This window comes from Balaenoptera physalus, assembly GCF_965194825.1.
Source record: "Balaenoptera physalus genome assembly, chromosome: 13".
In the NCBI taxonomy this organism is placed as follows: domain Eukaryota; kingdom Metazoa; phylum Chordata; class Mammalia; order Artiodactyla; family Balaenopteridae; genus Balaenoptera; species Balaenoptera physalus.
In genome coordinates, this window is record NC_138892.1 from 101,220,341 (window position 1) to 101,245,158 (window position 24,818).

Genomic DNA, 24,818 nt, shown 5'->3' on the forward strand with positions numbered 1-24,818 from the left:
GCTCTGGCAAGTCCATTACAGGAATATCACCTGCCTAGAGAACGTTCTTTTTCTCCCTGTTTTCAATTGGGTTTGTTTACAGGTCAATAAATTTTATTATTTTACATCTAGGAATCCAGTAATGTCCCAGGTAAAATAAGAAGGTGGTGCTTTCATTCTATCACACAATGTTAGATTTCATGGTCTCTAGATTAAAATAAAAATCACAACAAAAAGGTAATTTCAAATTTAGAGGTCATGGATATAGGATCCTGAAAGAACTTCTATTAACAGCCACGTTTGTAGATCACTGACATGTCAAATGTTACGAGTATTTAGCACTTTACTTTCCTTGATACTTACAACACAGAGAAGGTACTTTTGCCCCTATTTATAGATGAGGAAACTGAGACTTATTAAAGTGGCTGAGCCAAGATTCTATCCAGTAATATGTGTATAAAAACAAATTTAAAATCCTCCATAGTAATGGTTTATGTATAATGACTAACCCGGCACCCAAGGTCCTAGGTCCGCAGGTCCTTTCCTCTGGCTTTTTGTCCTGCTGAAAATACTTGCTTTTCTGAAAGCTAAAAAAACAAGAAAGAACTTAGGTGGGAGTTGAAAACAAGTACTATTTTTTAACCTCAACCGATGCCTTAACATTCAGTATGTGTTTTATTGTGACCTTGGAGTGAACCAAAGAGGAAAATGGAGCTTGTTGAAATTTCTGCCATAACGAGCCTGATTTTGAGACCCTAAGGGGTCTCAAGTCAAGGGAATTAATTGTCCTAGTGGGAATTTCAACCACCTTAGCTGGGCCCCAGGAACTGGAGGTGCATCTTTGATTTTAAAAGGTGGAAACAGGGTGAACCTAGAAGTACTTCATTGCTGGGTTTATTTTGTTTCCAGGTTCCGCGGTCCCAGTTTTCCAGTTCCCCACCCAGTCTAGGCTACTCAGCAGCTCTCTTTTGCATTACAATGGCCTTGGTGAGGCTGGCAGACAGGATTAACTCGGAATTCGCAAGGGTGTGTGTGGGCGTGGGGCTGCCAGGAGGGGCGGGTCGAAGTATGGTGGAGCCTTACTTATAAGTCTAGAGCCTCCACAAATTTTTTTGTCATTTTCCTACATTGGGCTGGTAGGCTTCTGTTATCACACAGGTGACTTCCCTTCATCCCATCTTTTAAATACTTTTACACCTGTAGATCTTCACCTTTCTCTAAGCTCTTCTACCTAGATTCTTAAGCCTGGACTTTTCCTACCATCTATCTAGCTCTTTGGTTTTCTCCCTCTCCTTCAATTCGACAACATGAGTGTGGACCCAGCTTGTCCCCAAAGCCTGCGTGGCCCCGAAGCATCCAATTCTAGGGAATCTTCACCAATGCCTGAGATTTATGGGCCTGAAGAAAATTATGTGTCCTTGCAAATGTCATCTGCTGAGACCCACGACATGGAGACTGGTAAGAAAATACTGAATCCTTGAGAGGCTAAGTTCCTTCAGGGAAAGGGAAAGAAGGAAAGAGGGTAAGGGTTATCTGTTTCCCTCTTGAGCCCATCAATATAAGGAGGTGTCATTATCTATTAATCCTCTCGACACCTCTTTTTCAACTGTAACTTGATGGGGTCATGCCCTTTCCCCAATGTTCCGGGCGATAAGAGCTGTGGACGGAGAGACGCGGGACACGGGACTCAGCCATTCAGCTGTACACGGTGTATTTGAGAGCTTACGTGTGTAGGCACTGTGGAAACGCAAATGTGATGTGATAAACTGATGTGTAAATCTTAACATATATGAAACGCACCTTTTGGAAATGTTTTACCTTTCTACTACAGTAGCGGTTGGCTCTTCCCCTAACCTCTGGATGTGTGGACATTATTGGGCAGCTGAGTTTGTAATAAGCACCTGCTATGCTCAAGTCTCCTAAATCCCGAGGAAGTGTTCACCCCATTTTATGGTGGATGATTCCAAAAGGGTTTAATACGCTGACAGTCAAAGTGGCGAGAGCTCAGATTTGAAATCCAGTTTGGCTTTGAATTCTATACTCTTAATATTTAGGCTTCTAATTGGTAATTTTGGGTGTGAGAGGTGCTCGGGATATTGTAAAGCCGGCACAAACTTTTTTGGAAATCAGTTTGGCGGTAGTTGTTAGAAATAAAAAGGTAGACCAGCCTTTACCCAGGGATGCTATTTTTAACATTTATGGCATAAAATAGCTTAAAATCTGTTTACATTTATGATTACAACCATAGAAGTAAGTTGTGGAGAAAGGAATAAGTAAACAAAATAACTTGTATTTGACTGTTGGATTTTAATGTTACCCTGTTTTTCCAAATTTTGTGTTAATGTCCTTTTATAATTTCAAATGTTGAAAATACAGCTACAGCGCTGGATTGTGAGGTAAACAGCTCGGGAATGAGCAATGGACATGTCCTCCTAGCAAGCCAAGTGCAAGTGTGCACAGATAATTTTTAAGACATGCTCCACTTCCAGTCATTAGTTGAGGACTTTCCTTCTTAGATCTACTTGTGAAATTGTGAATTTTTTTGCCTTTTAAAGCCTGTCCATTTATTCCACAACTTAGGGTAGAATTGGAGTTAAGCACTGGGAATACCTCTGTGCAAATAAATCTAAGTAATACAGGAAATAAATTTTTAGTTACAAAGTCAATAATATATGCCAGGCCCTGTGCTAGACAATTTTTTATATGTTACCTCATTTGGTTTTTAAATTTTTTATTTCTGTTACCTCATTTTAATCAGTGAAAGAAACTCCATGAGGTATACCGTACAACACGGGGAATATGACAAGTATTTTATAATAACTATAAATGAAGTATAACCCTGAAAAATTGTAAATCACTATATTTGTACACCTGTATTTAAATAATATTGTACAGCAACTATACTTCAGTCAAAAAAACCCCCAAAAAACCTATGATTAGCTTAGCCCAACTGCCAAAACAGAGGGAGGAATAATTTTGGAGATGAAATCACAAAGTCTGGGTTGAAACAGGAGCTTTATCAGAATTCACATTTCCTGATAGTCCTGGTATTAAGACCAGGCAGCAAACTTGATTTTATAGGGTCCTCAGAACCTGGATCATCTGTTTCAAAATTAAGTACATGGGAGTTCCCTGGTGGTCTAGTGGTTAGGATTCATCGCTTTCACTGCCGTGGCCCAGGTTCAATCCCTGGTCAGGGAACTGAGATTTCCACCAAAAAAAAATTAAGTAGGTGATGATTAAGGTACATAAAGGAAGTTATGGATGGACACAAAGGTGGGAGTCAAATGATGATTCTGACCTTTGAGAACAGTCAGGGTGTGGGCTCCTGAGCTTTGAGTGGCAGAAAGAAGAGGTTTGAGCCCCCCTCCACTTCCCAGCAATACATGATATTAGCCATGTCCATGACATGCAAAATGGCATTTGCGCAAAGGTTAGCAAAGTGTTCAGGATTGCTTAAAAATAAAGCTATTACTTATTATCTAGCTCTGAGGACTTTAATAGTGCTTTGAAAACAATAAACTTTCAATATTTGAAGTTTTAGAGAAAAGTGTCATTTTGTTCCCAACAGTCTCTCCTCTTCCTTCCTTCTCCATGGATCTGCTTATTCAGGACAGTCCTGATTCTTCCACAAGCCCCAGAGTAAAACTACTGGCCACGGCTGCAGACAAGAGCACAGAGAAGAAGGAAGAGAAGGTCCTGATCAAGAAACAGAAGACCAGAACCGTGTTCTCTCAGACGCAGCTGTGTGTGCTCAATGACAGATTTCAGAGGCAGAAATACCTCAGCCTCCAGCAAATGCAAGAACTTTCCAACATCCTGAACCTTAGCTACAAACAGGTATGGTTGTTTTCTTGTTTGATACAACAAGAAATAAGAAACAAGGTTAATTTCTATGTACCCTGTTTATGCACCCCTACAAACAAGTTAACTTTTAATATGAAAATGGAACTTTTTGTAATGTGTTTTGTGGCAATGTGTCAGTTTTTTTGGACATTCTTTTCTTTATATTCTTTTCCATTACGGTTTATCACAGGATATTGAGTATAGTTCCCTGTGCTATACAGTAGGACCTTGTTTATCCATCCTACATGAAACAGTTTACATCTGCTAATCCCAAACTCCCAGTCCTTCCCTCCCCCACCCCCTCCCCCAATGTGTCATAATTTATTTAACCACTTCCCTTGTTGCACAAACCAAAATTGTGAAAATGTTTCCAGTTTTCCTTAAAAAAAGGAAGACTATACCCCCCCCATCTTCCGAGTTAGGAGAGTCCCTAGCCAACACTTGTTCTCATTAAAATTAAAATTGTATGTTTTGTTTCTATCTGTTAATCATTTTTCATATATTTATTGGCCATTTTATTCAGTTACTGGCGCCATACTTGGGAAGTCCTGTTCCATGATCTTATTTTATATATATATATTCTACCTCTCTGATCTCATTCTCTAACTACAAACCATCTGCAAAGTTTAGTTTATTCTGTGCTGCAATATAATTTGATATTTTCTAAATAGCTGTCCATGTAGTATGTTTCATAATTCCTGAATTAAAATACCATTATCACATTAAATGTAAATGCTTATATGGAGGTGGGCTTTTTATTGCAAACAAATTACCTTTAACTGTGACTAATGGGTAGACATTTAAACATGAACTTCCTAGTTAGTAGCAGACTTGTGGTGTGTTCTGTTCTATCTGGTTAGGTTTATTAAACATAAAGTAGCCCACTGACCTGAGGGGCTCGAAATTCATCCAGAGATTGAAGGGTTTAAGAAAGGACTCTAGAAGTTAAAATTTTGTTCCGAGTTTGAGATAGTTGTAGCTATCGGAAAAAGCAAACAAACAAACAAAAACTTAATATTCTTTGATCCCAGTACATCCTGCATTACTAGTATTTTGTGTTTTCCTGTTACCTTTTCCCTGCAGGTTAAGACCTGGTTCCAGAACCAGAGAATGAAATGTAAGAGGTGGCAGAAAAACAACTGGCCGAGGAATAGCAACACTGTGACTCAGGTAACAGGAAACTTATTTTTCTGCTCTTTCCTAACAAGGACTTTTTAGATAGATTTGTATCCATTGCTGACGCATGCAATCCCTACTTCAGACAATTCTGATTTTCCTTGTACCTTTTCAGTTAATCCATCCTTCTCTTTCAAAAGGGCCCAGCAACTACAGAATACCCGGGCTTCTATTCCTCCCACCAAGGATGCCTGGCGAACTCTTCTGGAAACCTGCCCATGTCGGGTAACCAGACCTGGAATAACCCAACTTGGAGCAACCAGAGCTGGAATAGTCAGTCCTGGAGCAACCACCCTTGGAACAATCAGACCTGGTACCCCCAAGCCTGGAATAACCAGACTTGGAACAATCAATTCAACAACTATGTTGAGGAATTCCTGCAGCCCCAGACCCAGTTCCAGCAAAATTCTCCTGTCAGTGACTTGGAGGCCACCTTGGAAACTGCCGGCGAAAGCTATAACATAATACAGCAAACTGCTAAGTATTTCAATTCCCAACAGCAAATCATGGATTTATTCCCAAATTACTCTCTGAACATACAGCCTGAAGATTTGTAACGATGGCTGTATTATTCAATCTCCATTTGAGCCGTGACTGTATTACTTCCCTAGAATTTTTCTTTTACAATTACGTATCTCTCTGCCTTGATAAGCTGCTTTTCATTCTGCCTTTTGTGTCAATTTGGGGGTGTATGATTGGTGTCTAATCAAAGAGGTTTCAGAAGCATTGGCTTCTACGGACAACATGATAAAAGATGACTGGCGGCTATAGATAACTAGGTTATAATACTATTTTTTGGATATCTTTAGGATCTAGAACCTAACCTCAATAGGGAGCAAAAGTACAAAGATGTGTGATGAAGGATTATTCATATTTTCTGGGATGGGGAGGCTTTACTTGTTAAGAGCCTCAGTTGTTAAGGTGAAGGGTTAAGCTACAATGTGCTTCACTGATTTCCTCTACCCCTTTTTGCTATTTTACTACAACCCCTAATTTTTTCCACCACTCTAGTATTTGTAGAAAGATGTTTTGATTTGTCCACATCATAATACTACCAGTTGGCTGGTTCGTTTATAAGTACCAATAAATAAAAATATTACCCATTTTACATTTAGTTGTCTCTCCCCTGATTTCACCCAGTGATTCAATGAGTAAAAATCTGACTAAACATGGGAATATTTTTTGATATGGGGGGAAGAAGTTAATCTTCTAGCCATCTGGGAGACTACTATCTTAGAAGTGAGTAAAGGAAAGGTAACCAAATATACAATACTAGATGACTAATTAAACCTGAACAAACTTATTTCCTCCTCGTGTGTGTAATGTTGAAACAATAAAATTTGTGGTTGTTTGCAGTTAAAGAAGAGTGCCACATCTGGAAGATCAGGAGCAAAGAAGTGATAAACAAGAGTTCTTAGGTTTGTAAAGAGGCTAAATAGAGGGCAGCCAGGGGCGAGGCAAATAATGGAAGGTAGAGGGCGCTGAGGGAGGAGGGGGAAAGGTGGACGAATTAGAATCTCCCCCTGTAACTCACATATGAAAGGTTCTGTGACTGCTCTTCTGCCAGAAAAAGCTATGTTGAAATAGGCTTTCTTTTTTTTTTGGCTGCGCCAGGTCTTAGTTGCGGAACGTGGGATCTTCGTTGCAGCAGGCGGGCTCCTTAGTTGTGGCATGCTTGCAAGAGATCTAGTTCCCCAACCAGGGATCGAACCCCGGGCCCCCTGCAGTGGAAGCGCTGTGTCTTACCCACTGGACCGCCAGGGAAGTCCCGAAATAAGCTTATTTTTATTTTATTTTATATTTTATTTTTTATTTTATTTTATTTTATTTTATTTATTTTATTTTATTTTATTTATTTTATTTGATTTTATTTTATTTTATTTCCGAAATAAGCTTATTTTTAAATGACAGCTTTTATTTTTTAGGACACTGTTTAAATGTGTAGACCAGCTACAAAGCACAGGTTTTTTGTTTTGTTTCGTGTTCTTGTTTTTTTTGGTGGGGGGCCGCGCTGTGCGGCATGTGGAATCTTAGTTCCCCGACCAGGGTTTGTACCCGCGCCCCCTGCAGTGGAAGCACGGAGTCTTTACCACTGGACCGCCAAGGAAGTCCCCGCAAAGCACAACTTAATGCACTGTTTTAAGGTATGAGTCTATAATGTTCAACATTTTTTTAAAAAAATTGGATCATAGACCAATATATAAGTAAATTCTAAGGCTGATTTGGAATAGAATTTTACTTTTTTTCAGGTAAACTGTGTTCTCACCTTAGAAGGAGCTAAGCCTGATGCTAACCCTTTTTTTTTACGGTCCTTTTCCCATCCTGGCTTGCCCCAAGTTGATCGGATTGGGAGCCCATTAATTCCTCACTCTGCCTTCTTGCTCCATGGAAACCTCCAACTTGCTGAAACAGCAGAGATGCTGAGAATAACTAGAGCGGTTTTCTTAGTCATTTCCCTCGTGGTTCCCCCCAGTTTTCCCAATGTTGCTCTATAATACTATCAGACCCAATGAGTTTAGACATTTGACTAAAGAGGAAGTCAGGGATAATTAATTTCTGCCAAGACCTAAGTTCAACACAGTATTCTTTTTAGCTGGCAGATATTTTTGCCAAGCATCGTGTTAACTGAACAGGGAATGGAAACAGAAAGTATTGATTGTGCTACATGAAATCACTGTCAGCACTTTTTAGTCTTGTAATCAAGCAGATTTGAGTGTGACTTCTTAAAAAAAAAATCAGGATATCACTGTTGCTACCACCTGGCTCTTCTTACATTTTAGATGCATGAGTGAAGGAAGAATTCTTAGAAGAGATTAAAGTAGAATTTTTTTTTTTAAGATAATATGTCACTTTAATATTTCCAGAATTCTTGGCTCTAAACTACTTCACAAGATGAATTGACAACAAATTTGAGGAAATAACTAAATGGTGAACCAGAGCCTGGAAACTTTGGGGAAAATAGCTACTATAAAGTGAGATAGTACCCAGGAAACTGCAAAGTAGTAAGCTCCCCAATTCTGCGCTGTGCCATGTTCCAATTTTTCACAGCCTTGTCTTTGCTTTGGATTAAGTGCAGCTATAAGACACTGGGAATAGGCAAGGAACAGCTAATTCAGGAAGATTTTATTAGAGTGGCAGAAAGAACAGGAGCACCTGTTATGTTTAAAGCATTGTGCTGGATACTGGAGAAGAGGAAGCAAGTAAGAGAAGGCAGAAAAAGGAAAAAAAATTGAAAAGAAAGCAGAGAGAGATGGATTTCTGATGATCATCATTTTATTTGCTTTCGGAAATTAGCCATTTACAGAAATGCCATTCACCTATTGTTTCTTTTTCTTTCTTTTTTTTTTTTTTTAAGATTTTTCTTTAGGGCTTCCCTGGTGGCACAGTGGTTGAGAATCTGCCTGGCAATGCAGGGGACACCGGTTCGAGCCTTGGTCTGGGAAGATCCCACATGCCGCGGAGCAACTGGGCCCGTGAGCCACAGCTACTGAGCCTACGCGTCTGGAGCCTGTGCTCCGCAACAAGAGAGGCCGCGATAGTGAGAGGCCCGCGCACCGCGATGAAGAGTGGCCCCCGCTTGCCACAACTAGAGAAAGCCCTCGCACAGTAACGAAGACCCAACACAGCCATAAATAAATAAATTTAAAAAAAAAGATTTTTCTTTAATGTGGACCATTTTTAAAGTCCTTATTGAATTTGTTACAATATTGCTTCTGTTTTATGTTTTGGCGTTTTGGCCCCGAGGCATGTGGGATCCTTAGCTCCCTGACCAGGGACTGAACCCACACCCCCTGCATTGATTGGAAGGCAAAGTCTTAAACCACTGGATTGTCAGGGAAGTCCCTCATCTATTGTTTCTTATCCCCAATAGGTATTAAAGGTAAAAAACCTAAGGGGGCAGGATAGTAAAATCCACAACCACCAAGGAACCAAAGAAAGTTTTTATTTTTAAATTTTTTTATATATATTTATTTTTGGCTGCGTTGGGTCTTCGTTGCTCCGCGTGGGCTTTCTCTAGCTGTGGCTAGTGGGGGCTACTCTTTGTTGCGGCGCACGGGCTTCTCATTGTGGTGGCTTCTCTTGTTGTGGAGCACGGGCTCTAGGCACGCGGGGTACAGTAGTTGTGACACGTGGGCTCTAGAGCGTGGGCTCAGTAGCTGTGGCGCATGGGCCTTGTTGCTCCACGGCATGTGGGATCGTCCCGGACCAGGGCTCGAACCCGTGTCCCCTGCATCGGCAGGCGGATTCTTAACCACTGCACCACAGGGAAGTCCCCCAAAGAAGGTCTTTAAAAAGTCTTTTTTTAAAAGACTGGACATTTTGATCGCAAAACTAAAAGAATCTTACTATTAAAAACTAATTTAAGCAACAGAGAAGTACATAATGAAGTGCATCTAGTAAACAGCAATTTAGTATATTCCTACAGGTGTTTTAGTATATGTAATATGGGTGGTTTTTACATGTCAATTTTAATGGGCTGTTAATACATTGTAACAGGATTATACCATACATTCCTCTTCTGAAAGCCTTTTTTTTTTTTTCCACTTGGCATTACACTTTTCAGCCTCTTTGCATGTCAAAATTTAGAAATCTATCTGAGATAATTTAGATAAATGTTAAAAATTGACAACTACATTCAAGAACATTAAGATTCCCTATTTTCTTTATTAAATGTTTTAGCCGGGATTGAAATAGTTTCTTCCTTAAATATTCTCAAAACATTTCTGATAATGAAGAAAAGAGTGAAATTCAGGTAGTTGAACCAGGGAAAGATTAAGTTTTTTGGTTCTTCCTAACATCTGTGACTTTGTCATTCCATTAAAAAAAGGATCATTAACTTTAACATCACTATTAACTTTGTCTTTCCAGACATTTTCACACATGACATATAAACAGAATTGTCATTTTTCCTATCCGAATATAAGATTACATCATGCATTTTGTTCTGCAACTCACTTTTTCTAACTAAAAATATGTATCTTCCCCCATCAATGAATTTAATTGCTGTATTGACTCATGCTAACTGCTGTATAATATTACACATAATTTGTTTCTGTTTTGATTATTTGCCATTACAAATTATGTTGCTGTTAATGACAGCAGTTTAAAGTCTTTCAGTTATCCTTTCTTTTGGTCACGGGATTACCAAGTATACAAGCATAATAGAAGGAAATAAGGTGAAAAAGGAAATTATAAAGTCACCTGCCAGCCTCTCATCTTTCCACATCCCTTTTGAAAATCTAGCTCTCATCTTCCTCCCTAAAGGAGGTGGATGTTACTTCCAATGTCATATTTTACTTTATTATATTTTAGCTTTTAAAATACACGTTGTCTTGATTTTCAGCTTGCATCTCCATTTCAGTTTGTGACTGAAGAAAAGAGGCACACTAGGTTGAATTTGCCTGGGTCTTCTGAATTCCACAGTCTGGATTCAAAGCCCAGAAGTGGGAAGAGTGTAGACTTTGCTTAGTGAATTTCAAGCACCCAATTCTCAGGGTAAAGGACAAATTTCATCCTGTTCTGAATAATCCTACTATTCAGAAAACTTGGTGTCTACAGGGAAAAAAACGCCATGACTTTGAGACCCAAAGGTAAAGGCAGACAACTGCGAGACGAGGCAGGAAAGGGGGGAGGGCCCTTAGTAAATACTGCATGCCTCCCGGGGCCCAGTGAGCTTTGCCTCAAGTGGGAGATAAAGGGAATTTGTTAGATAAAGAAGCAGTTGGGGCCGACAAAAGCTTCTGGCACAGGAAGTTAGTTCGACCGAAATGTAGGCATTTGAATAGATTCCTCTGTGTGAGGTTGAAGTGAAACCAGATTGAAAAGCAGCAGCTGGTGGCGAGCTTCTCCTTAAGGGCTTCCCAGTTCCTGGGTGGTTGGTGTCTACCCTGTGGTCCCTTGAGAGAGTGTCCTTGAGAATTTTAAAAGGTTAAATGCCTGGGAAATTACTTTAATGCAAAGTAGCTCTACCTCCAAGTATAACTGCGTAGGAAGCTATTGAACAGAAAACCTCACAGATCAAATTGAGTTGCTAGAATCCTATTAAATGAATTAAACTCACATGGCACAAAGCACGGGGCAGGAGATGGGTCAGTCTAATGCACTTAGGGTCTCAAGAGGGATAGAAAGTGTAGCAATGTTCGTGTGACCCGTCTCTCGGATGCATGATGTGGTGACAGTGACTGAGGATGGAGGACGAGAATTTGAGATTGAATTAAGGCCACGGTTTTGCAGAAGGAATATAGCTGGACAGTCATGCGGCTTGCTCTATCTGGGACATTGAAGGCAGGTACTCCTGGCCACAAACATAGTTCTCCTTAGCTTGATGAGCAGCTGTGGAATTTATTTTCACAACTTAGGCAGAATACAAGTGGGGTTGGAATGGGTGTCACCAATGGATGGCCAATTTAAGAGCTATGGATGTTGGGTGCCTCTAGTACATAAGGATATTTAGTGCTGGAATAAATAAGAGTATTGGGTTCCTCTTGCTCCTCCCATTCTGTTCTGTGTTCTGTGCACATGTACATCTAAATCTCATGTCTTATTTAGCTATAGTTAATGTGCCATACAGGTTACGTAAATTTCATTTGTTTTCCATAGTCAAAGTGAACATTCTCAGACAATACAGTAAATGCACTTTACACCGATTAGCCACACAATTCCTGTCCTCCTGCAACTCTTCCCTAATTCTTAGTTAGCCTCCCCCAGATCCTAGATATCATTTCTTAGGTGTCTTATCCATCCTCAGCCACTTAAACCAACAATCCATTCCCCAAACTGTAAGGCTTCGTGGATTCCTTCAGTGCTGTCTGATGAACCATTAAACACAAGTGTGCCAATTCCCACAGATTCCTTGATCAATTTCTACATGATCAATTTCTATCTCGTTAAGTCAATAAAAATGGTTCCTTTTATCTATTGAGACTCTACCCTCTACAGATAAAAAGCCCTTAAGTATCTGCTATATCAGTCTTTGTCAGGATAAGAGAAAAATGATTTATTATTCTTAATTCCATGGATGGCTCTTTGCCTTTCCTTATGCTGTTTGCATCTTCCAAAAGAATAGTAAAAACTCAAGTTTCATCTTGGAGGAAAATACGCATAGAAGTATTTTACATTTATACAGACCTCTTTTATGTAGGAAAATAGTTAAAAATTTTATTTCATATGATCCTTAAGCTACCCTCTGAAGCTAACTACCATTTATATGTAAAAAACTGAACTTCCTTGGCGGTCCAGTGGTTAAGACTCTGCACTTCCAGTGCAGGGGCACAGGTTCCATCCCTGGTCCGGGAACTAAGATCCTGCAAGCCCTGCAGGAGGGGCAAAAAAAAAAAGGAAAAAAGAAACTAACATTCTGGAAACTTAAGTAACACATCCAGTGTTGTATTAGATATTATCTTAGTGGACTCCAACTAAGGTTTATAGCAACTATGTGCCCAGTACTGTGATAACTACTTAAATTTCATTCTCTCAATTAGTTTTCATAAAACAAGATGAGATATTCATTTTTTTTAACTTTTTATGGCATGTGATATTTTAAAATATATTTATTTTATTTACTTATTTTTGGCTGCGTTGGGTCTTTGCTGCTGCGCACGGGCTTTCTCTAGTTGCGGCGAGCGGGGGCTACTCTTCGTTGCGGCGCGCGTGCTTCTCATTGAGGTGGCTTCTCTTGTTGCGGGGCACAGGCTCTAGGCGCGCGGGCTCAGTAGTTGTGGCTCACGGGGTCTAGAGCGCAGGCTCAGTAGTTGTGGCGCATGGGCTTAGTTGCTCTGAGGCATGCTGGATCTTCCTGGACCAGGGCTCGAACCCGTGTCCCCTGCATTGGCAGGCGAATTCTTAACCAGTGCGCCACCAGGGAAACCCAAGAATAGACATTTTTAACGAGTATCCTAGATAATACTCAAGCACAGTAAAATCAGAGAATCAGAGTCTACTGAAAAGAATTTGAATTCATTTTAACAACAAAAAAATCCTACCGGAGGAGGTTCCAGGCTGGTGAACATACGGAGGTGCTGGGAGGGTGATGTTCCTGGAGAGGGCATGGAAGCCCCACACCTCTCCCCCATACCTGGCCCTGTGCACCTCTTCCATCTGGCTGTCCCCGAGTTATATTCTTTGTAATAAACCAGTGATCAAGGTCATAATAAGTACATGGCTACAGTTCCTTCAGGAGGTGCACATATGCTCAACCAGGCATCCTCATTTTTAAATAAACCTGGGAAAATTTGGAAAATAGAATTTAAAAAAAACTTGAAAACCACTTTTGAGAAAATCATAATTATTTTAGCCAAAAGGAGGTAAATATAAGATAAATTGGATCAGTTTAGGTATGAAAAAAATCCTACTGGATTTCTGTAGCTAATTTTGCAAACTTTTACACTAGTTTGGCCAATCTATTGCAGTCATTCTTTTTTCAATGCTCAAGTTGTGTTGTCTTAGGACAATGAAAGTTCCTTCAAGTTAGTTGCCTATGTACTTTTGTTGGGAGAACATTGGTCATATAGTTCATTTTTGGAGGGACAGTTGGCTGTTCTGGCCCATTTTACACATTCTCCTGGAATTGGCCATTTCTCCAAGGAGCCTTTGTTACTTTTACTGAGGAGTGATATTCAGAGACCAAAATTCTCATCACTGATGTTGCTTATGGTTACTCCGGTTCCCAAGAGAACTGCTGCTGTTATTGGCTTTCCATGCAGACAATTAAAAAGCCAGAAAAATTTCAGAAGCCTTTCAGCAAACTTTCCCTCACATATTATCCAGAATTGATATAAGCCCATGATTAAACTAACAATTTGACAAATGAGATCAGCATAATTGGTTTATATCAAATAAGATTCACCTCCTGATAAAAAGACGATGGCCTTTACAAAGGAAACAAAAGCAAAAATAAACAAATGGGACCTAATTAAACTTAAAAGCTTTTGCACAGCTTTTTCTGATGACTGCTGATTTTCAACAAAAGGAAAAGACAACCTACTGAATGGCAGAAAACACTTGCAACTTATTTGACCAATAAGGAGTTAATATCCAAAATAGATAAAAGCTCATACAACTCAATATCAAAAAAAAAAACAACAACCCAGTTAAAAAATGGGCAGAAGACCTGAACAGACATTTTTCCAAAGAAGGCATACAGATGGGGACTTCCCTGGTGGTCCAGTGGTTAAGAATCTGCCTTCCAGTGCACGGGACATGGGATCTGGTTGGGGAACTAAGATCCCCCATGCCACGGGGCAGCTAAGCCTGCGCACCGCAACTGGAGAGACGCCCACACACCACAGCTAAGACCCGAAGCAGCCAAAAATAAATAAATAATTTTTTTTTTTTTAAAGAAGGCATACAGATGGCCAACAGACACAATGAAAAGATGCCCAGCATCGTAATCATTAGAGAAATGCAAATCAAAACCACAATGAGATATCATGTCACACCTGTCAGAATGGCTACCATCAAAAAGACCACAAATAGGGACCTCCCTGGTGGTGCAGTGGTTAAGAATCCGCCTGTCAATGCAGGATCCCACATGCCACAGAGCAACTAAGCCCGTGTGCCAACAACTACTGAACAACTACTGAACAACAACAACTACTGAGCCTGTGCTCTAGACCCCGTGAGCCACAACTACTGAAGCCTGTGTGCCTAGAGCCTGTGCTCCGCAACAAGAGAAGCCACCGCAATGAGAAGCACGTGCACAACAACAAAGAGTAGTCCCCCCTCTTGCCACAACTAGAGAAAGCCCACGTGCAGCAACGAAGACCCAACGCAACCAAAAATAAATAAATAAAAATAAATAAATTTATTAAAAAAAAAAAGACCACAAATAACAAATGTTGGTGAGGACGTGGAGAAAAGGAGACCCTCCTACACTGTTGGTGGGAATGTAAATTGGTGCAGCCGCTATGGAAAACAGTATGGAGGTTCCTAAAAAAACTAAAAATAGAATTATCGTAAGATCCATCAATTCCACAGCTGGCATATATCTGAAGAAAATGAAAACACTAATTCAAAAAGATATATGTACCCCAATGTTCATAGCAGCATTATTTACAATAGCCAGGATACGGAAACAAACTAAGGATCCATCAACAGATGAATGGATAAAGAAGATGTGTGATTTATATATATGTGTGTGTGTGTGTGTGTGTATATATATATATATATATATATATATATATATATATATATATATAGGAATACTACTCAGCCATAAAAAAAGATAAAATTTTGCCATTTGGGACAACATATATGGACCTAGAGGGTATCGTGTTTAGTGAAATAAGTCAGACAGAGAAAGACAAATACTGTATATTATCCTTTATATGTGGAATCTAAAAAATAAAACAAACAAATGAATATAACAAAACAGACTCACAGATATAGAGAACAAAGTAGTGGTTACCAGTGGGGAGAGGGAAGTGGGGAGGGGGAAGATAGGGATAGGGGATTAAGAAGTACAAACTACTATTTATTGATATAAAATAAATAAGGGGACTTCCCTGGCAGTCCAGTGGTTAGGGGTCCACCCTTCCACTGCGGGGGGCAGGGGTTGGATCTTTGGCCTGGGAGCTAAGATCCCACAAGCCGTACAGCACGGCCAGGAAAAAAAAAAAGCTACAAGGACATATTGCACAGCACATGGGATATAGCCAATATTTTCTAATAACTATAAATGGAGTATATTTAAAAATTGTGAATCACTTTGTTGTACACTTGAAACTTATATAATATTGTAAATCAACTATACCTCAATTAAAAAAAAAGTCAGTGGCATTTAGGAGAGGTTAAACCAATTGGGTATGAGTGGAAAACCAACAGTTTCTGCTACATAGTAATGAGTGTAGAGCTGCTGCAGATACACAGTTGTAAAGTTAATTTTACAAGGTAGAGAGCCCATGAATACTACCAAATATATAAGGAAACTGCATATTTGACTGAGTTCACTTTAATAATATATTAAGTTTAAAAAGCAAGCCAAAAAATCATATGAATAATTTATTCTATTTGGATTTAAAAATACATGCCACAATATACCAAAAAAAATTCTGGTAGGTTACAAGTATATACCCAGAGTTTGCATTTCGGATGAGTGGATAAATGATGAATTATTTAGGACATAGAAATAATAATTGCTTTATAGAGTCCTGCTTCATTGTTTGGGTCACCTATATTTTAGATTTGGTGTACCACCCCAAGAAACAGTAGTAGGGATATTTTTTTAAGTTAATAATAAAAACTCTATATTAAAGAATTTCAATTAATTTACTAATAAAGGAATTTCTTATGACTTGACTTTTAAAACTTTCATAATTAAGACATCTCTGTTTTGAAATTTGAAAAGAAAAATCCATGTTTATTGCACAGTGTTAAAAAAAAAAATTCTGAAGGATGTATAGTTTTTTTTTTTTTAAATGCAATTTCTTCCATCATGTCTGTCTATTACCCCTCTCCAGCTCTCATGCACAAGTAACTTTAGAATTTGGTGTATATTGTAACTACAGATCTCTCTACATAAATGTGTGTGTGTGTTAGTAATTTCATATATTCTATCTCAATTGCTGAGACATTGATTATATTCAGATTATGAAACCAGTTCACAAAGGGAAAAAAACTTGGAATGTAATATCAGCTATTATGTATTGTGTAAAAAAGTTTCACTTTATCAACTGGCTTATCCCAGGGGACAGCAAGTATTTGATATCAAGACTAAAATAAATTTAAAATGCATTAAGGTTTGCTGTGAGGATTTAATTAGGTAATCATCTGATATGTTTTTTTTCTGGCTCATAGAATATATGCAACAAATGTCAGTTATGTGCATGGAAATATAAAATATGAATACCCTTGAGCATTTCTAGGAATTTATGTAAGGCATTATTCAGACAACCACACAAAGATACTCACTGTAGCATTGCTGGTAACAGATTAGAAAAAAAAATGTTTAAGTCTAAATGTCCACCAATAGGACTTTGCTTAAACATGTCCTGACATATCCAAATACTGTAGTATTTATGCAGCCATAAAAAAAAAAAGAAAAGATGAGGCTGATTAAATGCATGGGGAAAAATTCCATTGCTTATTAAGGTAAAAAGGCAAATTATTTTACAAGTTAAGGTGATTCTATTTATGTAATATACAGACATAAATAAAATGTGGGAAAGATAGATATATACCAAAAAGCAGTGTTTATCTTTAGGAAGGAAAATTTTGAGGGCATTTTCACTTTCTATTACTGGAATCTTTTTAGAGCATATATTACCACGTAAAAATAATAAATATTTCTATTTGGGAAGAATAAAAGTAGCATCTATGGAAATAAATAATTACCAGTCAGTAAAAGTAACCTTTTTGAAATATGAAAATAGATCATGTATTTGTCTTATTACCTTTAGGGAAGGCTAGAATCCTGGAACTCTGGGTTTTGAACCACAGATTAGACAAAGTCTGCTTTGGGCAAAGCCACCAAAGGCGGCATGAAGCTCACTTGGAGGGTCACACCTCCCCCCAGTGCCCTGGGCTCACCAATTTCCTGTTTTAGAACCTTGGGAAGTTTCCTTCTCCTCACCATATCTTCCAGGACAAGGGAATGGTTGCCTAGGCATGTTCAATTTCGTGTAGTTCAGATGGAAATCCATGTACAATGGTAATTAGATATACATAGATATGCCTGATAAACTGGCGGTGGGGGAAGGTTGTGGAGTTTCCTAAAGGGAACCAACTGGAGGCTCTGAGAGAAAAAAAAGAAAAAGCCTAGCAGAGTAAATGACACTTGTTTGACAAGTGACTCATAGTGGTTCTGAACCCAAGTGGTGACGGAAACACGCAAACGTTTTGGGCAGAGTGTGATTAGGTATTGTGATGAAGGTACAAATGGCTGAGGACAAGCAGAAAAGAGATCTGTTGTTACGGGCTTTTAACTGAAAGCATTACCCATCTCATTCATATTGATTCCGTGCATCAGCAGGAAGACTGGGTGGGGGCGGGAAGGGTGGGATCAAAAAAGAAGTATGAGAAAAAATACAAACCCCTATGTTCTATTCCAAAACGTACAGGGAGAACATGACCAAACCCACGTAATGATTAATGCCATAAATTCACTCATGTGTTGAACGAATATTTATTAAACATCGCTATTTGTTATAGACCCTGTTCTCTTTTTTAATTAATTTTTTAAATTGGGGTACAACTGACATATTAGTTTCAGGTGTACAACAGAATGATTGGATATTTTTATTATCGGGGAGGGGGAAATTTCCCCCTCTACCCCTTGGGTTCTTGTGGCCGGACTAATAATAAAATTGACACAAGAAATATTAACAGGAGAAAAAGAAACATTTTAATCCGTGTGCCTGGAGGTTTCATAGAAATAGGACCTAACAAGTGGCCAAAGCTGCCAGCTTTTATACTTTTTAGACAAAGAAACAATAAATTTGTGAGGAATTGATATGATAAAGAAACTTAAGTTTGGGGTGCTTAGTGAGGAATCTAAATGGAGTTTAGACTTGAGGAAGTAAAGCAAAGAAGTAACCGGCTTCTTGGCCTGAATTCCCTATCTCTGGCAATAGGGTGGGGAGCGAACCTTTCAAAGGAGAGATTTATTTCCCGCTTTCAGGGAGACAGAGCGGAGGGTCATAGTGTCCCTCTCGCATTGGTCATGTCTTGAACAACTTCAATTCAAAATAATGTACATGCCATTGGGGAATATTTTGGGATGGCCTGTCCTGAGCCCCAACAGTGTATATTGCAAAATGATCACCACAATGAGTCTAGTTACCATCCATCCCCATACGTAGGTACAAATTCCTTTTCTTGTAATGAGAACTTTTAAGGTCTACTCTCTTAGACCAATGTTCTAAGCGCCAGAGATACAGCAGTGAAACAACCAGAAAAAAATACCTACAAAAATATTAGAACCAGGAAACTGTAGCAATTCTAAGCATTCACTATGTGTTCGCGACTGTATTTTATACCATCTCCAAGAAGATTACAATTTCAAATAATTTGACTCATTTTCATTCAACATCACACATCATATCCAGAATGTTTTTATAGTGAGAAAATATTATCACTTTTGGTAAGACTTTGTTACGTGAAGGAAGGTTATAGATTGTATAAAGCAGTTATTGATTATAGCACCCATTCTAAGATGGCCTAAACAAGTTGGTAGAAGGTAACCATAGTTCATAAAAGGAAATTGCCCATGTGCAAAAACCACTGAAATATTTGTCAAGAATAAAGGCTGTAGCCCAAATTTTTTGCATTGTTTCAGGGGAAAAAAGTAGGTGGACAGTCCTAAATTCCTGATCAATTAAGTGATTCTCTAGCTAGCAAAAAGAGTGGTCAACGAATTAACTTTTCTTTTACTTTCTCTGGGCTTAATGTGCTGTTCTTCTAACTTTGTGAGATCAGTTTCTCACCCTTTCATATTTTCTGATATATACGTTTAAAGTTATAAATTCCCTTAAAGCACAGCTTTTTAGCTGTAGCACACAAGTTTTGATACATTTTCATAGTCATTGTGTTCAAAATACTGCTACTGTAAATTCTCTGACCCATTTAAAAAAATTACCTCATTTTATAATTGGATTTTTAAAAATTTGAGTCTTGAGAGTTCTTTATATTTTCTAGATAGGAGTCCTCTGTCAGATATGTGATTTGCAAATATTTTCTCCCAGTCTTTGTCTTTTTAACCTTTAAATAGAAGCTTTCACAGAGCAAGTTTTTAACTCTGGTGAGATCTAATTTATCAGTTTTTCCTTTTATGTGTTGTGCCTTTGGTGTCGAGTCGATAGTTTTTGAATTTTAATTTTCCTCCTATTATGTTAATATCTTTTTTTTCAGCTTGTTTTTTTAAATTGAAGTATAGTTGATTCACAATGTTGTGTTAGTTTCAGGTGTACAGCAAAGTGATTCAGATATATATATATATAGAGAGAGAGAGAGACACACACACATATATATATACACATATATTCTTTTTCAGATTCTTTTCCCTTATAGGTTATTACAAGATATTGAGTATAGTTCCCTGTGCTATACAGTAGATCCTTGTTGGTTATCTATTTTGTATATAGTAGTGTGTATATGTTAATCCCAAACTCCTAATTTATCCCTCCCCCCCTTTCCCCTTTGGTAACCATAAGTTTGTTTTCGAAGTCTGTGGGTTTGTTTCTGTTTTGTAAATAAGTTCATTTGTATCACTTTTTGTTCATTTGATATCATGATATTTGTCTTTCTCTGTCTGGCTTACTTCACTTTTAAGTCCATCCATGTTGCCGCAGGTGGTATTTCATTCATTTTTATGGCTGAGTAATATTCCATTGTATATATATCACATCTTCCTTATCTATTCATCTGTTGATGGACATTTAGGTTACTTCCATGTCTGGGTTATTATAAATTGTGCTGCAGTGTACATTGGGGTGCACATATCTTTTTGAATTATAGTTTTCTCTGGATATATGCCCAGGAGTGGGATCACTGCATCATATGGTAACTCTATTTTTAGTTTTTTAAGGAACCTCCATACTGTTCTCCATAGTGGCTGCACCAATTTAAATTCCCACCAACAGTGTAGAAGGGTTCCATTTTCTCCACACCCTCTCCAGCATTTGTTATCTGTAGACTTTTTGATGATGGCCATTCTGACTGCTGTGAGGTGATACCTCATTGTAGTTTTGATTTGCATTTCTCTAATAATTAGTGATTAACATCTCACATTAGTATGATATGTTTGTCACAATTAATAAACCAATATGTCTAAATTATTATTAACTAAAGTCTACAGTTTAGTCAGATTTCCTTTGTTTTTACCGAATATCCTTTTTCTGTTGTAGGATCTTGTCCAGGATACAACATTACATTTAGTTGTCATGTGTCCTTAGGTTTCTCCTGTCTGTGACAGTTTCTCTGACTTTCTATATTTTTGATGACCTTGACAGTTTTGAGTACTAGTCAGTATTTTGTAGGATGCCTCTCTATTGAAATTTGTCTAGTGTTTTTCTCATGATTAGACTAGGATTATGGGTATTGGGGAAGAAGATCACAAAGACGAAATGCCAGTTTCATCACATTATATCAAGGATACAAACTACCAACTTGCTTATCACTGCTGATGTTGACCTTTGTCACCTGGCTAAGGTGGGCTTTGTCAAGTTTCTCCACTCTAAAGTTATTCTTTTTGCCCTTTTTTCCGTATTGTACTTTTGGGAAGAAAGTCACTATGTGCAGTCCTCACATAAGGAATGGGGAGCTATGCTCCCCCTCTGTTTAAGGTTGAATACTGTCTCCTCCAAAATGCATGTCCACTCAGAACCTTTGATTATGATCTTATTTGGAAATGGGGTCTTTGCAGATGCAATGGTTAAGATGAGGTCATACTAGATTAGTGTGGGCCCTAATCCAATGATTAGTGTCTTTATAAGAAAACAGATACACAGAGACACACAGAGGGAAGAAGGCTGGAAGTAGAAGAAGATGTGAAGACGGAGGTAGAGAGTGAAGGGATGCATCTACAGGCCAAGGAATTTTAAGGATTGCCAGCAACAAGAAGCTCCTAGAAGAGCCTTCACAGAGAGCATGACCCTGCAGGTACTTTGATTTTGGACTTCTAGCCTACAAAATTGTGAGGGAATAAATTTCAGTTGTTGTTGCTTGGGGTTTTTTTTTTTGGCCACCCGCGCAGCATGTGGGATCTTAGTTCCCCGACCAGGGATCGAACCCGTGCCCCCTGCAGTGGAAGTGCGGAGTCCTAACCACTGGACTGCCAGGGAAGTCCCCAAATTTCAGTTGTTCTAAGCCACCCAATTTGTGGCAATTTTTTATGGCAGATCTAGGAAACGAATACTGTACACCTTCCTCTAGAATAGAATATCTACATAATTTATCTGGAATAATTCTGCACAGGAGAATAATCTCCCCTTTTTATTATTCAATCATTTATTTATATCAGTATGGACTGAACCATGGATTTTTTTTAGTTGAGGCATAATTTACATATAGTAAAATTTACCAATTAAAACACATTATAAAACTTTTTCTATGCTCACAAGGGCCACTGATGGAATTTTTCTTGTAATCTTTGTCAGGTTTTGTTATCAGAATTATGCTGGTGTCATAAAATAAGTTGGGAAGTCTTCCTTCCTCCTCTACTTTCTGAAAGAGCTTGTGCGAAATTAATATTATTTCTTCCTTAAACATTTGATTCATCCTTGAAATCATCTGGACCTGGAGATTATTGTGGAGAAATTTTTGCTGATTTATTTTTAAAATTTTATCTAAAAAGCTAATCAGATTTCCCATGTCATCTCACATCTGTTTTGGTAATTTGTGCCTTTCAAGAATTTTTTCCGGGACTTCCCTGGTGTTCCAGTGTGTAAGATTCCAAGCTCCCAATGGGGTCCTGGGTTCGATCCCTGGTCGGGGAACTAGATCCTACATGCATGCCGCAACTAAGAGTTCCCATGACACTACTAAGAAGTCCTCCTGCCGCAACTAAACAGGCTGCAATGAAGATCCCACATGCTGCAACTAAGACCCAGCACAGCCAAAATAAATAAATAAATATTTTTTTAAAATAATTTTTTTCATTTCATCAAATTGTTGAGTTTTGGCATAAAGTTACTCATGCTAAGTATATATATCTATATTACCCTTCTGATGTAACTAGGATATTCCATTTTAAAATTTCCAATATTGGTAAATTGTATTTTCTTTGTTTCATGTTCAGTCTTATTACTGATTTATCAATTTTATTAATCTTCAAATAACTAATTTTTTTTAAGACTTTTTTTTTTTTTGGCCACACTGCGTTGTTGGAAGCCATCCAGACGCTGCAACACCATGACAAGGTCATGGGGCGCTCCAGTGCGGAACTGCAAGGCGGAACCACACGTGGAAGGTGGACTACACTCCTCGTAAAAGCAATACTTATAATTTCTATATATATAAATTTAAGTGTGGCAGGATTTGCCCCAAGGAAACATCTTAGATTTCCTGACTTCCCCTTTGAGTACTGTTTGGCAAGGCCCGGTACCTAAAGAGGGACATTGGGAAACAGTGACTAAATCTGGACATAGGGAAATGTTTCTTTGGAAAACACCATCCTCCCTAGAGATATGGCCATATGAGGGTGTTTATGATGGTAATAAAATAATTTGTGGTTCAATATTAATGGTAGTTTAATGATATTTGATCAATTAACTGGTGAACAGATATGTTCTAGATTAGGGACAAATAGAAATGATTTGGAAAGTTATTCTTTAATAGATTATTGGGATCCTAATATTGTTTGTTGCTATATTAAATTGCCTTTGAGTAGCAATATTCAAAATAGAAATTGTAAAATATATTTTAGATATTTTTATGGCATTATAAAACAGGAATGTCCATGTAGGAAAAGCTATGTGGGGGCTAAGGATATATAGAATATAAGGATATATTTAGACTTAGATGTTAAGGTTGGTTAACCACCAAGAATAATTCTTAGAACATGTGCTGTATGTAATGGTAACCTTGGAATTTATCTTATGAGAAAATCTAGAAACTAAAAGGTATGGTTTACGTAATCTTTTAAGGAAATCTTTGTGGGTTCAAAATGATTCATTCTTTCGACTCAAAACAATAATATTACAATGTATGTTAATGATTTATGTAATTCTACTGTAATCTATATATGAGTATATGAAATAAAGAAAGCACGAGATGGTGCTATTTTTTTACTTGGCTGAGTCCACGAGTCTCAGTCTCCTTCCTGTTGACCTGGCTGAGTCCATGAGTCTCAGTCTCCTGTTGTTCATCGCCGATGCTGTCCATCCTTTTGGGGTATCCTGGATCCTGTTGGAGCTGGACTCCGACACTGCGTGGCTTGTGGGATCTTAGTTCCCCGACCAGGGATCGAATCCAGGCCCACGGCAGTGAAAGCACTGAGTCTTAACCACTGGACTGCCAGGGAATACCCAGAACTAATTTTTGACTTTGTTAATATTTTTCTCTAGCCTGTCTGCTTTCTATTTCATTGATTTCTGCTGTCTTATTATGTTCTTTCTTCTACTAACTTTGGGTTTAATTTGCTTGTTTCTTTTTTAGTTTGGTAAGGATAAAATGAATATAATTGATTTTAAATCTTTCTTTTTAAATATTATTTAAAGCTATAAATTTCTCTCAAAGCACTGATTTACCTGCATCCCACAAATTTTGATATATTGGTTTTTTAAAAATTATTTATTTATTTATTTATTTATTTGTGGCTGTGTTGGGTCTTTGTTTCTGTGCGAGGGCTTTCTCTAGTTGCGGCAAGTGGGGGCCACTCTTCATCGCGGTGCGTGGGCCTCTCACTATCGCGGCCTCTCTTGTTGCGGAGCACAAGCTCCAGACGCGCAGGCTCAGTAATTGTGGCTCACGGGCGTAGTTGCTCCCCGGCATGTGGAATCTTCCCAGACCAGGGCTCGAACCCATGTCCCCTGCATTGGCAGGCAGATTCTCAACCACTGCGCCACCAGGGAAGCCCGATATATTGTATTTTTAATCAACCATTTGGAAATACTTTCCAGTTTTCCTTGTGATCTTTTTTTTTGACCCATGGATTGTTTATTTACAAGCCTGTTTTTAATTTCCAAGTATTTTGTGGTTTTCCAGTCATAATGTCATTATTGATTTCTACTTCAAATCTGTCGTGGCCAGATAATATATTCTGTAAGATCTGTGCTTTGAAATTTCTCGAGACCTGTTTCATAGCCCAGCATATTGTTTATCTTGGTGAATGTTCTTTGTGCACTTGAAAATAACGGTAATTCTTCAGTCACTGGGTGTAACAT

At 38.3% G+C, this 24,818-nt stretch overlaps 2 protein-coding genes across 2 annotated transcripts in view; one reads left to right on the forward strand and one right to left on the reverse strand.

Moving 5' to 3' along the window:
* Nucleotides 1-24,818, reverse strand: part of GDF3 (growth differentiation factor 3) — a 148,831-nt gene that overhangs the window by 113,611 nt on the left and 10,402 nt on the right. The gene's annotated exons all lie outside the window — the stretch shown is intronic.
* On the forward strand, nucleotides 574-6,107 carry NANOG (Nanog homeobox). Its single transcript, XM_082420426.1, has 4 exons — nucleotides 574-1,437; nucleotides 3,551-3,819; nucleotides 4,909-4,995; nucleotides 5,142-6,107. Exons 1-4 carry the CDS (start codon nucleotides 1,287-1,289, stop codon nucleotides 5,556-5,558), a joined length of 924 nt encoding a protein of 307 aa, XP_082276552.1. The 5' UTR covers nucleotides 574-1,286; the 3' UTR covers nucleotides 5,559-6,107.